The sequence below is a fragment of the Pollicipes pollicipes genome, unplaced genomic scaffold, assembly GCF_011947565.3.
Source record: "Pollicipes pollicipes isolate AB1234 unplaced genomic scaffold, Ppol_2.1 Scaffold_5724;HRSCAF=6776_pilon_pilon_pilon, whole genome shotgun sequence".
In the NCBI taxonomy this organism is placed as follows: Eukaryota; Metazoa; Arthropoda; class Thecostraca; order Pollicipedomorpha; family Pollicipedidae; genus Pollicipes; species Pollicipes pollicipes.
The window spans coordinates 49,662,925-49,681,549 of record NW_023596746.1 but is presented as its reverse complement, the minus strand read 5'-3'; the positions used below and the strand labels follow the sequence as shown (position 1 = coordinate 49,681,549).

Below are 18,625 nucleotides of genomic sequence, written 5' to 3'. Positions count from 1 at the left end.
ACATTTATTTATGAAGTTCTGGGAATGTTTTGGGGGCCAAAGCATACTCTCAGAGTTCTTGGGGGGCCATTGCCCTGTGCCCCCCCCCCCCCCCCCCCAGGATCCGCCTATGTTTACCCCGCTGGACATCACAGAACCACCAGATGCACTTTTCCAGGGTACCAGGGTCAGACATGCATGTTAATGAAGGATGTGCATCTTCATGCCCCAAGTAAAGATTAGTTACTAAAAGTGGCAGTGGAGTCTTTTAAACATTTTGTTGTCATCTAAAATGACAAGAGCAATGTCATAATCATCACTTTACATCAGTGCATCACTTTACATCAGTGCTATTCTGCATCCTATGAAATACCTTCCTCTCAGCAAAAATATAAGGGAGCAATTTGAAGACCTCACTCAATGATTTTGGAAAATTAACTGTTAACAGAGCCTACATAGTGGATGTGAATGACCTAAGTGCAAAGGGTGGGATCTGGAGGAAGGAGACAACAAAACTGAGCCTTTAGAGAAACTGCTATTCACCCTTTGATACCTGGGGAAAATGCAAAATCAGCACATAGTACATGGAAAAAAAGATTTGAAAGAAACATTTGGTGTCCATGCTATTCATAAACTCTGCTATTGCTAGCTTAGCACCACACAGCAAGAAAAAATACAGGCTACAAACTTGCGCTGGAGCTGAAGGCAGCTGACTTATTCTGATGTACTTGAAGCAGTAGATATCTTATTGTAAATGGTTCGGCTATTACCACATGTAATCATTATGTTAATCAACACATTAAGATGTGCTGATGAGTACTCCTGATTCTGATGAGGATTTTTGGGGCGCTGTGTTACTTAAGTGTTTTGAGCCATACTGATAACATGAATGCAGTGTAGTTGCATCATTATCATTTGTGGTTGTGTCATTAACTTTTCATAGAATGGCAAACAGCATTAAATTCAACCTCTGAAAACAGAACGCATTGAGAACACTGATAAGGCCCCAACGCAGCACATCATAACATAATAGTAATGCATGCAAGAAGTCTGATTACACACATCTCACTAGTGTACAATTGTCACTAAGAGGTGTAGACTGTGATATCATGCATCTGCGATGCAGCTTGCAAAACGGCTTAACAAATTTGTGAACACAATGTCAGTGTTGAATGCAATAGTGTATGACCACATTAAGATGGCAATAGATCAGCAGCACAATGTAGCATTTAGTGATAACAAAGTCAACCAAGTATAAAAGGGGGAAGGAAAACAAACGGTAGATAGCTGTGTGCGTGACAGGGAGTGAATTCCCCCATGGGTATCTCGGACAACAAAAGACGCCGATTTCATGCTTCTACTAAGCCGAACTTACCTTTGCTTTCGACTGACCATCCTTCAGTTGAAGTTTTTTCCATGGGTCAGCAAATTGTGCGAGTGGCATGATTAGTTGCCGGTCTGCAGAGCGCCTTTCGCATATATCTATCGTAGAATCCCCTCTCACCCGACCCGCGCGTACGCACGACCGCTCCAGCTGACAGGATCTTGCCAGAAGTTGGTCCGTATTCACAATTTGTAGGTCACATGACCGTTGATAGTGAACAGCTGTTGCAACAACGCCACAGAGCGAGACCATATTAGTGGCGTATTTTACCCGGACATGTTGTCACATTATTCCATAAAACACTGTAAAATTAAAAACACAGCAAAATTTTACAACTTTTCCCATTTTTTTTCAAATCAATTGATACTTAAGTTACCCTATCAAACCAAACATGATGAGCCACGGAGGCAGTAGTAGTAGGATATTGTAGACACGGTTCACCAGCTGATAATATTGGTGAGGCCTCATCCAGCAGCAATGATGAAAGGTCCACCCTAAACAGCTCTGTGTACATCTTGCTGTGGGGTTTAATCCGAACTTAAAGGAAAACCAGAAAGCCAGCCTGAGCGTCTTCGAGCGAGGGCCCGGTGTCTTCAACGATCCCGTCTCATGAGATTAAGCCTCCCGCAGCTACCCTCATTCTACCGTCTCTAGGTCCGAATGGTTTCTGCAGCCATCGCCATTCCACTTCTACTCATGCTTATGTTGATTCTGGAGTGGCCTTGTAGTAATTTTTGCGCTCTAAACTTGAAGAGGCACAATGGTGCAGCCAATGAAGGGTAGGGGGGGGAGGGGGGTAGAACCATGCCTCGCCCTTGCCTCCCTCTGGAGGTCGTGGGGCCCCTTCGTTTATTTTTGGCATTTTAGGACACCCACCGGGCTCCTAAAATACAAAAACGGCCCTCAGTCATCAAAATAGGATCCTGGATCCTGAGACAAAAAAGTTACCGCGGATAGACAAATCATGGCCTTATTTCTATCAGACAGTTTTTCCACCGAAGATCGTCTTAAGAATTCTGGACCTTAGGATAGTTATTTGGTACGCCAAAAAATTCGCAAACGGCCTATTTCAACGTAAGAGAGGGTCCCTTCGGGACGAACACGCGACACAGAAAGAACTAGCGTCAGTCCAAAAGTCCTGACCTCATGGTCACCCTTCAAGGTCAAACGTGGGCTCAAAGGACGGGGAACCTCATATTACCCAAAACTTACCAGCCGATTTTTAACCTGCAGTCATCAGAATATTTACCACAGAAAGAACTAGCGTCCGTCAAAAAACCCTGACCTCTCAAGGTCACCCTTCAAGGTCAAACGCGGGCTCAAATGACGGGGAACTCCATATCACCCAAAAATTAGCGGCCGATTTTTAACTTAAAAAGATCGGAACATTTTCCACAGAAAGAGCTAGCGACCGTCAAAAAGTCCTGACCAATCAAGGTCACCCTTCAGGGTCAAACGTGGGTTCAACCGACGGGAAACTCTATATCACCCAAAGCTTACCGGCTGATTTTTAACTGAAGGATATCAAAATAATCACCAGAGAAAGAGCTAGTGTTCGTCAAAAAGCCCTGACCTCTAAGGATTACCCCTCAAGGTTAAACGCAGTCTCAAAGGACGGGAAACTCTAAATCACCTAAAAATGACCAGCCGATTTTAAACTCAAAGACATCAAGATTATTACCGGAGAAAGAGCTAGCGTCCGTCAAAAAGTCCTGACCTCTGAAGGTCACCCTTTAAAGTCAAACGCAGACTCAAAGGACGGGAAACTCCACATTGTCCAAAAATTACTGGACAATTTTGAACTAACAAGCATCAAAATACTTTCCACAGAAAGAGCTAGCGTCCGTCAAAAAGTCCTGACATATCAAGCTCGCCCTTAAAGGTCAAACGTGGGCTCAACCGACGGGGAACTCCATATCACCCAAAAATTACCGACTGATGTTAAACTTGCAAACATAGGAATGCTCACCACCAAAAGGACAAGCGTCCGTCAAAAAGTCATGACCTCTCAATGTCACTCTTTAAGGTGAAACACGGGCTTAAAAGACTCTATATCAACCAAAAAATACTGGCCTATATTTACCTTACCAATATCAAAACATTCACCACAGAAAGAGCTAGCGTCCGTCAAAATCTCCCGACCTCTCATGGTCACCCTTCAAGGTCAAAGGCGGGCTCAAACGACGGGAAACTTCATATCACCCATAAATAACCGGCCGATTTTTTACTTGTCAAGATGAAAACATTCACCATAGAAAGAGCTAGCGTCCGTCAAAAAGTCTTCACCTTGAAATATTCTGATGTTTGTAAGCCTACGATAAACCAATAATTGTTGGGTGATATGGAGTTCCCCGTCCTTCGAGCCCGCGTTTGGCCCTGAAGGGTGAGCTTCACAGGTCAGGACTTTATGACCGACGCTAGCTCTTTCTCTGGTGATTATTTTGATGTCTTAAAGTTCAAAATCGGCCGGTAATTTTTGGGTGATATGACGTTCCCCGTCCTTTGAGCCGACGTTTGACATTAAAGGGTGACCTTAAAAGGTCAGGGCTTTTTACCTTTTTTTCTTTTTTGACGGTAGCTCTCTCTCCGGTGATTAAATTGATGTCTTTGAGATAAAAATCGGCTGGTAATTTTTGGGTGATATGGAATTCCCGTACTTTGAGCCCGCGTTTGACATCGAAGGGTGGCCTTGATAGGTCAGCATTTTTTACGGACACTAGCTTTTGTAGTGATGAATATTTTGATGTTTGTGAGTTAAAAACGTCTGTTAATTTTTGGGTGATGTAGAGTTCCCCGTCATTTGAGCCATCGTTTGACACTGAAGGGTGACCTTGACAGGTCAGGACATTTTGACGAAAGCTGTCTCTTTCTGTGGTGAATGTTTTGATCTTTGTAAGTTAAAAGTCGGCGGGTAATTTTTGGGTGATATGAAGTTCCCCGTCATTTGAGCCCGCGTCTTACATTGAAGGGGGACCTTGAGTGGTCAGGAGTTTCTGACGGACGCTAGCTCTTTCTGTGATGAATGTTCTAATGTTTTTATGTCAAAAATCAGCCGGTAATTTTTGGATGTTATGGAGCTCCCCGTCGTTTGAGCCCGCGTTTCACCTTGAAGGGTGACCTTGAGAGGTCAGGAGTTTTAAACGGATGCTAGTTCTTCCTGTGTTGAATATTCTGACGCTTGCAAGTTTAAAATCGTCCGGTAATTTTTTGCTGATATCGTGTTCCCCGTCCTTTGACTCAGCTTTTGACCTTGAAGGTCACATAATATTGCAAAATAAGGGTAATTTTTGTGTTCTCATGCCACAATTGACCTTGAAGCCATTTTTTAAGGAACCGGAACCAGTCACTGAAAAAATCGCTGAAAAATCGTTAACTTCACGGACATCTGAAACAGTTCACGGACACCCACGAAACTTCAGCATTAAGAAGAGGATACTGAGAGCATGTTAATACGATCCATCCTCTTGTCTTTCGATCGTCAAAATGTGTCAGGAATTGGTGTTTTGTATCTGTAGAAACGTGTCAAATCCAATATGAGCATGTTCGTGAAATTAGCGATTTATTTAGCGATTTTTTTTAGCGACAAGTTACGATTTCCCTCAAATATGATTTCTAGGTCAATTGTAGCATGAAAACAGCAAAAATAATCATTATTTTGCAATATCGTTTGACCTTCAAGGTCAAAAGCTATGTCAAAGGACGGGGAACTCGATATGACCCTGAAATTATCGGCAGAATTTTAACTTGCGAACGCCAGAATACTTGCCACAGAATAAACTAGCGTCCGTCAAAAAGTTCTGACCTCTCAAAGTCACCCTTCAAAGTCAAAGGCGGACTCAAAAGATGAGGAACTCCATATTGTTTAAAAAATACTGGCCGATTTTTTACTTACAAACATTGAAATATTCACCACAAAAAACTGCCGTTTGTCAAAAAGTCCTGGCCTCTCAGAGTCACCCCCAAGGTCAAAAGCCGGTTCAAAAGACGCAGAACTCGATACTATACAAAGATTACCGGTCAGTTTTCAACTTGCAAATGTCAGAATATTTACCACAGAAAGAACTAGTCCAAAAACGTCCTGTTTCACGATATCGATCAGATCGGATCGCCCACTCAAAAAAAAGTTTGTTGAAACCATTAGTACTGGAGAAGACAGCACGGGTCCCTGCCTGATGGGAGTTTGGGTTTTGGGGTAGCTCCTGGAGCAGGGACATATTAAAATGAATATGAAGATGGATAGATATGATGATATTTTGTCGTGGTCCTTGATGAAACGAATAAATGCTAAGCTACAGCTTTTGGTTTGATTTCAACCGTTAATCTTCATATTTCTTGGTGTAACGAAAAAACATACCGCGAGTATTACTATGATGCCTATTTTGTTTCACATGTATTTGGTGACCGAATAAATTACAGGGTATGTGATTTGTGTGACTTTGACCTTCGACCTTGAGAGTTACTTTTGCAGCTGTGACGAAAGCGGACGTCAGGAGCATCACTTTGATAAGTTTTGCCATGTTTATTTGGTAAGAGTGTCCATTTTTTTTTTTTTTTTGTTATTCCTTTCGTGTCTTATTCCTTTGGTACCCGTCTTGTCTTATCCCGTTTATTTCTTCGTATTCCTTTGGACTTCAACTTTAATTAGTTTTTAGATGCGACGAAAGGGCTTTGACAAATGAATGAATGACAGAGATCAACATCATACCTAGCTTTTTACATTTCGTAGGTATACGAGTAAATGTCAAGGTTCCCAAGTTTTGACCTTTCATTGACCTGATAGAGTTCAAACTCAGTGAATTAGAGAACAGTCAGCTACATATTCATAAATAATTGAGTGGGCTTGAACTGAGAAGGCTGCTTTTGGAAACCTGAACTTTACAATGAATGCGAATGTGAACAGGACGCTAACTGCAGGTCCGCACTTTTCCGACACAACTCTGTCCTTTATCAGAGTGAGCCTCCGGAGAGGTCGTCAGCGGTGGTGTTGTTACCTGAGCCGTGCCGTGCATGACAGCATGACGTCATCAGTCAGGAGTGCTAGCGTTGCACCACGCACGATACCGCAGCCGGCCGTCCCGCAGGGAACGTGTCCTTGTGCGCGTCAGATTATGAGCTATGAATAACGAAGTTATATCAATGTGCTATAGCATATATATATACACATATATAACATGGCAATGTTATTACAATTACACTTGATATGAAATTGCATCGGAACATATGGGCAACATCTAGTCTAATACAGCATCTAGTTTAGTCTACGTCTGTGTGGATGTTCTGGCGGACATCGCTACCGCTGCCGCCGGGGGCGAGGTACTGGGAACACCGGGCTCTCCCTCGCGCCGGCCGGTTTTCGGCGTACTTCCCAAGCGGCAGCCCCAGACCGGCATAGCCAGTCGGCGCCAGTGTCCAGGAGACAGAGGGCAGGCCTCAAACCGCAGGCCCTTCTAAGAACCCGTGGAGCTGGGAAAACTGGTTCCGTCTGGACGTGTGGCATTGCAAAGCCGCTTACATGGTTGTAAGTATTTGCTTGTGCTTTTCTATCAGCAAGTCCAAGTCGCAGTGCATGCACTCGCTCGAAGGCCGTCGTATCTGCTGTATTTCCTTCAGCTAAACAGCAGTACACCATCTTCGTCAAAATTAGTAGCGTACGTGCACGTGCGTGTGCACGTCCACGTCTGGATTTGATAGCGAGTCGCGCGGCATAGACGGCTGCACCGATGGTGGTGGCATTTACACGCAAAACGGGTATAACCTTTGTGACGTTCTACAGCACAATTAAACGCCGCTCCGGCGTAGGTGATGGCCGTAGCGCGGACAAAAACGGGAGCATGTCTGCGGGTTTCGTAACAATGCAACTGGCATGAAGGGGGTAGACTATTAGAACCAGATCTGAGTACCAGTGTCTTAGTATTGCCGTCTTTGAGTGTAAAGCAACACCCTAAGAGCAGGAATTTTAGCTCCTTTCCACACCTTTTATTTGATTTTGTTTCGCTCCCACCTGGTATTGTCTAGCCACACACACCAAAGCCATATTTCCCTTCCTGAGTTTTTAAGGTTTCATCCAAAACCGAGCTCAGTTGAAACCATCAAGCACAAACAAGGCTGCACGGGACCATCCAGACCAGAAAAATGGTGAATCTGTTTTTATAAGAAGTTGGCGACCAGACTTCAATGTACAGGAGACATCATGAACGATTATTTGAACGTGACTAGTGTCTTGATGTGTTATGCAAGCTGGCCTAAAATCGCCCTCATGCATCAGTGTCTGACGCTTGATACACGATGTGTGATTAATTGAAATCGTTTGCATGCAAAAGTGATGCGTGATGCAAGATGCCTGTTTACTTGAAATGGCTTGCGGAAGTAAATGAGGTGTTATGCGTGATGCATGTTAACTTGAATTCATTTGCATAAACATACATTTTTCGCGCATTTTAATTCTCAGTTAGATGTGCGATGTATCAGCAGAAATGGCAGGCAACTGCTCCTTGTTTAATCCGCTGCATGTTGGTGGTCTGCAAAAACTGTGGCTAGTTGTTCTTGAAGAAAAAAAACTGAAACGTCGAGTTAAATCGGCAGACAAATTTGAATTTGCTACCGATATTCTTTTTCGTAAACGCATGTAGCCGAAATGTCACATTTATCTCTCCATTTCCCTCTTTCTGCTTTGAGGAATAAAGCTATTAATACTGTTTTATCTATACGCATAATGTTCCTCACAAATGCACTTTACAATTTGCGAAGCGCTGCCATCATGCCAATAATGATGGCGGCATTCCTTCTACATAACAGTTTAAACGTAACGTAAAGATTCTGTCCGGTCACTAAGACCAGTCTAGACCAAAGTCACGCCATAACGCCAGGTCGACTTCAGTTACAACTGCGTTGGGAGCTATGGCTAAATGCCTATCCCCCTGGGGGGATAGGCATTGGCACAGGGCCCCCCTGGTTTAGAGCAATATGCCTCCGATTCACGAATGGGGCTTCCAAACCTAGCCTGTCCCAAAACAGAGCATCCTGATCCGGTACTGCGGTCATTTGATGCATGGAATGTGCCTTCTGTTCCACGAATGGTGCCTTCTGAAAAGAGAGAATGCTTCGTAGCCCGGAATAGAGGCCTACTATTTCTTAACAGAGGCCTCCGGAGCCAGCAAAGGGGCCCCTTAAGTGGTTCCCAAATAACATTGGGCCTATTTATCTAGACATGTACTACCTTATTCATAGAGGTGGTCTCATTGTCCAGAAAACGGCCCTCCTCCGGAAAACGGGAAAACGGGTGTAGAAAGTGGTCTTCTGAGACCGATATGTTATTCCAGCTCAGTTGTAGGGACCTCTTTGATCTAAATAATGGCTGGAAATGGAATGGATATAAATGTGCACCACTTTATCAAAGATCTTATAGACAAATTAGGATGAGAACAATAGCAAATGTTCGGAAATGACATCAGCATGCAGAATGTGAGGCTGAGGCTGGATCCAAGAATTTCGCTCAGAAAGAATCTATTTTCAACGATCGTTAATGTCATGGGCGCAGCCAAAGGGAGACCTCCCCCCTCCGATCCGGATTTTGTCGTTGTGTCGATAGAAAATGGAAATGATGCGCACGCAACGAACTCCATGCCTCCCGCCTTCCTAGTTAATTGCTAGATATTTTGATATCCCACTTCTTAGTGGCTGAATTTGACCTTCGTGACCTTGGATAACCTTGGAAGATCAGGACTTTACAATGGATGCTAGGTCATGCGCTAGTGATCTTTCTGGTGATAAAAATCCTAAATTGGCCGGCGATTTTATGGTGTTTTGAAGTTCCTCGTCAATTCCCAGCCAGCATATTCAACTGGGGCCCATGTGGGTCCAAGATGGACAGCCATATGGGGACCATCTGAGGTGCCCATTTTGGTCTCATGTGAGCATGTCATGGGCAGCCAGCCGGGTCCCACATGGGCAGCCCACCTGCGGTCCATATGGGGCCAAACTGAAACCCACCTGGGGCCCACTTGGGTTGCCCAGTCGGGACCCATGTGGGCATGTCCAACTGGGTACCACATAGGTAGCCCACCTGGATCCCACGTGGTGCCTTACTGTGACCCTCATGAGGCCCACCCGAGCTGCCCAGTTGGGACCCATGTGGGCATGTTTAACTGGGACCCACATGGTGTGTCTAGCTGGGACCTACTCAACCAGGGGTGTAGGAACAGGGTGGCCATGCCTCCCCACACTTTTAAAGGTGGAGGCCAGCAGTGTTACTGCAGCCCCCCCCCCCCCCCCACCCTCCCCTCCCGCCCCACTTTTCAGATTAAGGTTGTGTTTAGCTTACTTTCGTACCACAAAACGTACATGCCGATTTACCTAGTTCACCAGCCATCTTCCTCAAGATGCGTCATCTTTTTCGTTTGCTTACTGGCCATCGCTTAATGTCACAGCCGCAGGACCGACGCCACGCAGCCTATGGAGACTCAAACGCGGGGCGTCGAGACTGTTGTTGCTATGGCTTGCGAACGCACATGGTCAAAACCATATCACACAGTTTTTTATTAGCAGTTAATTCTGGCTGAATCTTGAGCATTTTAAGACGAAAATGGACTACCCATGATAATACAAATGTGTGGCCCTATTTCATCTACAATCTACGTGCAGGGAATCCTCAAAATCTCTGAAGAACACAGAAAAGCACGAAACTGGAGCCTATGCGATAATTAATCAGAGATGTTGTTGCGTCAGTGAGGGTTCCTGTGCCGATCCAGGGCCAACTGCGCGGGTCAGAAGGCCTCCCGTGTCAGGGAGGGGAACAATGCGATATAATATATCCTTCTAATGGCCTCCGGATCGACCAGGAGATCCGGCCTCGTGTCGCCAGACTGACAGACAGAAGACGTCTCTCGACGGGACGGAACGGCCATTCAACCCTTGACCGGAACCGGTAATGTGCCCCTGGTGTTTTACTCAAGGGAAGGAAATAAGGGGTCACATTATTGTTGAGTATAGTGGGGGTCCCATTATCTTTGAACGGAGTGGGTCAAAATGATTTTTTTTAAAAAACGGCCAAGGCCATCACACGTTTGCCTGAGAACGTTCATTTTCCAGAATGGATTAGTGAACAAAAAGGCTACATCAAAACGCTTGCACACATCCGTCCGCGACCTTGAGAGCAAGGACAGCGATGGCCTGGGTTGCAGCTTTTTTAAACCGAACGGCGTCGGCCACTGAAAGTGCCACCAGACGGTGGGCGTCATGTTAATATATGTTCTGGACAGATTCATAGTTGCAGAAACACGAAAAATAGAGATTTTACCTTTACCCTTCCAGTTCCACCACCAGATTCCAGCACCGCTCGTGGCGCTTTAAGGGTCAATCTATTCCTATCATCAGTCTAAAAATCGCACACGCGAAAAATGCGACCATACGGCCTTCTAAATGTTAGATTGGTGTCCTGAAACGTTTAAAAGTACTCTTTTCAAAAGCGTCATAATTTTGTCCACCCGTTGGCCACAGCTCAGTATAAGCTGGTGGGCCGACGCTGCGCGGCCTACGGAGACTGTAACGCCTCGCCTCGAGGTTTCGTTGGTAAGGTTTGGGAGCGCGGATGTCCAAAATTACTTCACATAACTTGTATTACTGATCGATTTAAGTGTTTAAAGGTGATTTTTATCAATGTTTTCCTAATAGTTTACATGGGTGACTGGGTTTACACTACCTGCTAAGCATAGCTTGTTGCGTACACCCTGAACCCATCACCCAAGTCTTATCGCCCAGTTCAATGGATAATTTTGCCCCCGCCCTTGCACCACACAAGAATACGGATAATTTTACTTGCCGCGCGATGCTGCGACATGGCCGCCCGCGCCTGGGTTGACCTTGGTTGGCCAGTTGCCAGCTGACCTTTCCATTTCAGTCGGGCCAAAACAAAGCGTCCGCTCTGGGACTCGCACTCAGTGCCGCTGGATCACGAGTCCAGCATCCTTCCCCTACACCACGGTGGCGGCAACCATTCCAGACGCGTCATCATCCTCGTCCACCGGTGGGCCACGGCGAAAAGTTAGCCAGTGAGCCAACGTTCAGCGGATTGTGGAGACTGCAACGCCTGGTGTCGAGGTTTTTGTTGCTAATATTTGCCAGCACGCATGTTAAAAAACCGCGTTGCATAAGCTGCGTCACATATGAATTTGGACGGAATGTTAAATATTTCCAGACAAACATGGATTGGCGATCTTAATACACAATGTTGGCCACCCGATCTACAATCAAATTTGGTCCTCAAATTTAGATCAAACATATTGATCTACACTCCACCTTCGCGATGTTTTTCAGATCTCAGAAACCCAGATACAACATTCTGGCAAAGCTTCTGAACTGTATCGGTTTAGAAAGAGTTCACTAAAGCATTGTAAATTTGGGGCACTGGCGATATGTTCCATGTGGTCGTTCAACGCCTGATTCCTGTAGTTTATTGACGTAAAAATACAAACGGAATTGAGCTCACGCTAGCTTCTGACTTCTATTCTGGTTACAAGGTAAAAATAACCATGAAACAAAAAACCGTATCCATTCTTAACAAGTGAGCCATGTCCGGGATTTTTTTTGGAGGGGGGGGGGTCACCATAACATAGGGTTTTGTCAACCCTGTGATCCTCTCAACAAGGTTCTGGCTACGCCCCCGCATACACACAAAAGCAGATCAAGTCGTCTGTGTTGAATGATGGGCAATTAGACGTCCGTTGGGCCAATTCACACTTAAGGCAGGCAGCTTCTCCAATGCTTTTTCTTGGGTAGTGTGGTGTAGGGGAAGATGAGTAGGAAAAGATACTGTTGCAGGTGTCCAACATATGTTTTACACACCAATTAGCAGTAACACTGGTCAAGAAACAAGCAACAAAGCAGCCATACAATCAGTCCGCGATCAGCCAGGCGAGAGACAGCCAGCCCAGGGCAGTGGCCGCCAACGGCGGACGGGAGTAGAGCCCAGATAAATAATATATGACAGAAGGGCCTTCATTCCGTGACTTGGTTTTGAAGGAGAATCTCCAGTTTTATGGCTTTTGTCACATTGTTTTTGGCAGTTTCAAGCTTTCGAATTTGCTTTCGCCTAAAATGCTGCGACAGGCCTTATCTCTTGAAAAGCAGCCAGCGAAATGAAGGCGCATAAAAAATATGTATCACTGCGAGCCATGGATTCACTTTCAACTCTCACCAGCCTATGTCCAGCCTATGTCTAAGGTCCAGAAGTCTTAAGACGGCCTTCAGTGGAATAAATGTGTCATGATTTGTCTATCCAGGATAATTTTTTTGCCTCAGGATTCAGGATCCTATTTTAATAGCTGGCGGCCGTTTTTGTATTCTAGAAGCCCGTTGGGTGTCTTAAATTACCAAAAATAAACGGAAGGGCCCCACAAACTCCGGGGGGAGAGGGGGGGCATGGCTCTAGCCCCCCCCCCCCCTCCACCCCTCATTGGCTACGCCATTGTGCCTCTTGAACTGCCGGTGCCGATATTACCGTACGGGTCCCAAAACTCAAAACCCAAAGTCCAGTTCGTTTAATTTCTTGTCACTCCGTCGATCTCTTTCATGGGAAATCTCTTTTATGGTAATTATGGTGATCCCGATGGCGAAATCCCCGTTACGTTCCCTTCAAGCAGTCAGATGCGAATTATCCAAGCCTGCAAAATGGTTGCAGAGTTAAGAAGTGTTTCCCAAACGACGCAAAAGCCTCACGGACAATCTGCTGGCTCTATCAACCAGAGAGACATGTCAAAAGTTTGCTAACGATGAGTGACATGACGACCAAGCTGTTTCCTATTCGAGCATCGTGAGGTCGACACCGCAGAGCACGAAGGGGCCAAAGTGTCCCATTGTAAGTCCTTATGGGAGGTCACAACCATATGTTACGCGTGACAAACAGATGAAGTCTTAAACTGTGGAGCGAATGTGTCATTTCATTAAAGAAGACAGATGTATTCAAAACTGGATCAGGATGTGCGAAAAGCCAGTGTTAAAAGGTCGTTGCATAGCTTTGGCATAGTTAGAAACCCACTATAAAGACAAAACATTCCCTGGATTCGGTAAGGGGCAAGTGCCCTGAGCTGTCTTCCCCGAAGTTCTCGGGTAACTTCCAGACATAGCTGTGCGACCTCGCAGCTTCATGCGCAAGATGCGCAAGATTTTCTCAAAATCAGATACCGACACCTTAAACAAATGGGTAACGGGGCGTTTCTTGATCTCTTCTTTTTTCGCCATGATTTCCGCGCCAGTCGCAGCATCGACCTAAAACATTGGTGCCCGCCCTAATATAGCACCGAAGCTAATTCGTGTCAACGTTTGTGAAATAGGTCATGACAGGTCTTGTCAAATGACGTCAATTATGCTAATTCAGGTATAATCAGGCATAATTGATGGTAATTCAGGCTTGATCCCTTTTCTTGCCAGCCATTGACTGATATGCGATGTCACCCTCGCGGTAATGGGTTTTTCATGGATCTGAGGTCAAAGGAAGCCAAACTCGTTCAAACTGTCCTGCTAGGTCATCACGGGTCAGTGGTGTTCTTCGTTGCCCTCACAATGCATAATCAATAATGTGTTGAAATGTGATACAAATATGTCTTCATGGAACCTGGCGAGCATATACGGTACACATCACCTGCTATGGAGCCAAGCCTAGACGTGCTATGTTATGTTAGGTCATTCTAGGTCAACTTAGTTTTACGCTGTATGGCCAGTACAGTCTTGGCTAAGACTCAAGTCACCGGACGACTTAGTACTTCAGGTCATAATAGACTAACATAGCATGATTGCGGGTACGTGCCACGAGACCGTGCCGGAATTTTATGATGTATGCGTATAATTCGGTATCTCCTTATTCTCTCTCTTTTGATCTCGTCTGACCTGTATTCATGACATGCCACGTCAAGTAAGGTGTGACCGTGGCCATTTGCATACGCAAAATACACGTAAAAATCGCTCTATGTGGCATGTGGTCACCAATGAGTTTAAGCTAACCAGCATAGCAAAATTGTCCGATCCGCCAAGTCGGGGGCTGTAGATCCTACTTATCATCGACAAATCGGTCCATCAGTCCTAGAAATTAGAAGGGGACTAAAATATAACCTCGGCAACGGGTTAATACATACTGCAGTCAATGCCGGAAACATGGCATTCGCCGACATGCGTTGTCGGCACTAAGTCGGCATTCGCCGACTTAGAGCCAGAGACGTCTAGCTGCCGCCTGCGCTGATGCACAGGTTTTCAACGCATTAAATGTAGCACAACACATTCTGGTCACGGCAAAGTCGCGACATCGCCGGCCAAGACACCGCTGAAGTACAGCGGGTATTCAAGCGGTACCTTCCGTAGCTACTCACCTGAAAACCACAACCTTGCGCCTCCTGTCCACAACCTAGGAAACGGCCAGGAGCTCCATGACACACGAGGTGGGTTTGCGCTTTACTTGCAGCGCATTCACGACCTACGGACACTTTTGGTCCATTTTTTCATTCACAAATCTTTCACAATATCTTTCACAAATTGTAGCGAATGAGCTTGCCGGCATAAATGCGTGAGTTGCATCTGGTGATGCGCCGACTTAAATGGTTGATTAGTCCTTAAATATGTTTGTTTAAAGCTCTGGCGCTCAATGTTATTCGGACACCGAAAAGCCCGATCTTCTCTTCCCTGAAACGGATGACTATGAGCTGTAAGCCATTATTTAATCCGCCTTTAGATCATCTCCCACCCATCAGGTATCATCCCAGGGGTCGGGGAGCTGTGCGAACTTGGTGTCTGTCTGATGTTTGCTAATGGTACAGTCACTGCTGGCCGTCAGGGAATAGCCTGCAGCGCAGCGACGTCAGGGGAACTGCTGGGACGGCGGCGACGTGGTGTCGCTCCAGAGGCGAACTGCTGGGAGGGCAGCGCCGCGGTGTCGCTACAGAGGCGAAATGCCGAGAGGGCGGGGATGCGATGTCGCCCCCGAGGCGAACTGCTGGGACGACGGCGACGAGGTGTCGCCTCAGAGTCGAACTGCTGGGAGGACAGCGCCGCTACAGAGGCGAACTGCTGGACGGGCGGCGCAGCGGTGTCGACCCTGGCCGCGGAGCGGCGTCACCGAACGTGTACAGGTGGCAGCACCATCGCTACCGCTCCGGGGGCGCACGAAATGGCGACAGGCTGTCTCGTAACTGACGCAAATGGGACATTTAGGCGCTCGCTTACAGGCTGGGCGGCGCTGAACCTGGTATCGGACTAGTATTACGCCCGCGGCGAGATGCTTGCTGGGTTGAAATGATATCCTTGGCTCAAGGCATTGACGGGGTTATAGGTATATTGGCTTGGAAATTTAGGTTTTATGATGTGGGCGTGTGTAGAGGCGTTGGCGGATTTGACATCCGGAGAGCGTTATACTCGCATCTTGGAGCTGGGGAAATGTTCTTTTGGAGTTGCCATGCTCTTGTCTTGCTGTTGGCAGATTTAAATCGCGATTTAGCATGACTGTGTATCTTCCATGTCAGGCTTCCATCCCACTGAGATAAGACTACCTACAAGCCTCAGCTGGATCCGTCCGCTCCTGACCAAGTCACATCATGCCAAGCCTGGAGTTTTACGTCACATTTCCCCCGTTTCGCCCTTACCTTATCGGCCAACATGACTGGAACATGCTAATGGAAAGCCCAAAACTTTTAAAGGTAGGGTGCACGTCAAGAAAAGTGTCCAAATGACCCAAAACAGCTTCATTAGACGCTCTAAGGGCGCATAGACGTCATTAAGCCCATTAAGGTTGTACGTTCAGCAAAACCCAAACCATATTGGCAATGGTTATCGGAAAGCCTAAAGCGATCTCATCTTGCCACCTGTTAGCGTATTATGGCAGTGCCTGGCTTAAAGTCGCTCTATTTTTCGTGAAATAATATAATATTTCATGCACTTTCCAGGGGAAGCATCAAGCAATCAGGACAGACATGCTAAGCAAACCTATTGGTTATACCCTGCACTCACCAACCAGGCAGTGCTGCTACAGTACGGTCGAACGGAAAATGTCGCTACCGGCACTTTCATCAGGTAGATGGAGACAACTATCGCATACTTCTATGATAATATATTTACCGAATTCAACGCAGCTTTTGCACAGTGCAGGTATTCACAGCACGCGTAAGATTTACATGTGTCGTAAATGTGCTTACGGCAGCTTAAAAACCTGAGACGAAAAATAGGGAAGTTTTCCACACCATTTCGCATCCCCAGGTCGTGCGCATAAGGTATAATGAGCACTAGAGTATTCAAAATCCAGTGCATTCCTGCTATATTCCGTCCAGCAGGCGCATTTAGAATTATTTGATGACAACAGCGTGCCAGAATGACCACTTCTAGTGGAAGTCTTGCTGTATCGAGGTGAGAGCGAATGACACGGCAGGCGAGATAACCAGCACCCTCCATAAGATTTATTGTTATTTTCGACACATTCCGTTCGTTCCCGAGCTTCCTTTGTCTGTAGAGGGAGGGGTTCAGCGACAGTTTTACTCCTACGCTGCTAAATTAATTTTCCTCCTCCATCCAACACGTTTTTGCCCCCGTCTCTGCGCACAAAACTCACTTCTTACCGTATCCGACCATATTCGCTATGCCATTCACTGCTAACAACCCATCAATCTCTGCCTCCTTGGTGTATTCAATTGTCCAATGCAGAACAGGTGCCTGCAACCGGGAATTAGCCATGCAAGTGAGCATAAGGGGAATTTACAGCTCTATCCAGAACAGGTGCCTGCTGCCGGGAATTAGCCATGCAAGTGTGCGTGAGGGGAGTTTACAGCTCTATCCAGAACAGGTGCCTGCAGCCGAGAATTAGCCATGCAAGAGTGCATGAGGGGATTTACAGCTCTATCTAGAACAGGTGCCTACAGCCGGGAATTAGCCATGCAAGTGTGCAAGAGGGGAGTTTACAGATCTATCCAGTTATTTCAGAAGGCTCGTGCCAGAGTCCTCTGAAGCCGCTAAGCCCGTTGCTAAAAACGACGGAAGTGAGGGAGACCAGGGCCTAACTTAACAAGCGCTTCGCTTCGTGCTTTTACAAGGCGTGAACTGGAAGGTTCGTGAATTCGCTTCATGAAGCTAGGTTCAGCTTTCATGAGGGTGAAAGGGGGCGAAGATTGGTTTCAGGGGTTGGTGTGGTTGCTGGTGTATATTCGGTACCTGGGTGTCCTCATTTCCCTAAAGACTTGGCGTTGACAGCCAATGCAAGTGGCATCATCATTGGAACTGCGTTGAGTCAGCAGACCAGGGGAATAGGGAAACCTGAAACTGATGTCAGTAGTATGTCTGTATGTATGTCTGACTAAAACTGCGATATGCCAGGCGCTATGAGGAGTGAGAACTCCCAGAATAAACCGGGAAATGGCTGGTGTAACATTTTCCGAATTTCTGAATTCGCACTCAAATAGCACCTTGGCTTCCCCCGATACAAAAGGTGTGACGAAAAGCGTAAGTTCTCAAAGAAGTTCATTGCGGCTAAATCGCCTCACTCAAAGTGTTTTGTTTCACCAGATCATACTGTTCTATTTCTTAAAAGAGTAAACCACTTCAAATCTCCCCTTCTGATCATAAAATCCACCAGGTCTTGCGAAGCCATGAGCCAGAAAATCTTTTGGTCATTCGAACTGAAAATTTGTGAGAACGATAAAGACCCATGCACCTCTGCCGCTGCTTCCTCCCCTCCCCCCAAGATGCATTTAATTTCAGTGACAACACTTGTTTATAAAAGTTTTCAAAGGCGATTGGATCCATTCGTTAACGTTAACTCTGCTGGCCATATCAGCGCATGGAGGCAAGGAATGTTCGCTGTTACCCAATATGACAATAACGCTCACGTCTGCCATGTCCTCCCTCGCTCCACGCCGCAAAATGCGTCTCACTGCTTATATATTCATTCAAATGCTAGACCTTGGCCCAAAACGGAAAAGGCGCAGAATTGGTGCTACGAAATGACACATTTCCTCAGGGGCCGTCAGCGCCGGGCATTTCTAGGCTTCCGTCGCTGTTTCTCGGCCCTCCACCATTTCCTCCCGCCATAATTTCCATCGCCTTCGGGCATTCATCAGAATATTTCCTCAGCTTGCCCGGCGGTGATCGCGTAGAGCCAATATCCTGCCGTGCTCGATCGGTCCCTGGGAGGCCGCCGCCGCTGTTGTTAGCTGCGTACGCGGAGCGCTACAGTGGCGGCCCGGCGGGCGACCCGGCGCCGCGCTCGTCGCCTCTCCAGCTGCTCCTCGGGCCTCGCTA

The 18,625-nt window shown here is 46.4% G+C and overlaps 1 protein-coding gene across 1 annotated transcript in view; it reads right to left on the bottom strand.

Annotated features, from left to right (window-relative positions):
• Positions 1 to 1,510, bottom strand: part of S6kII (Ribosomal protein S6 kinase II) — a gene marked incomplete in the record, with an annotated part of 223,434 nt that extends 221,924 nt beyond the window's left edge. The window contains 1 exon segment of the mRNA XM_037225913.1: positions 1,355 to 1,510. Coding sequence (XP_037081808.1) covers positions 1,355 to 1,423 — 69 coding nt within the window.
• Between the last annotated feature and the right edge of the window lie 17,115 nt (positions 1,511 to 18,625).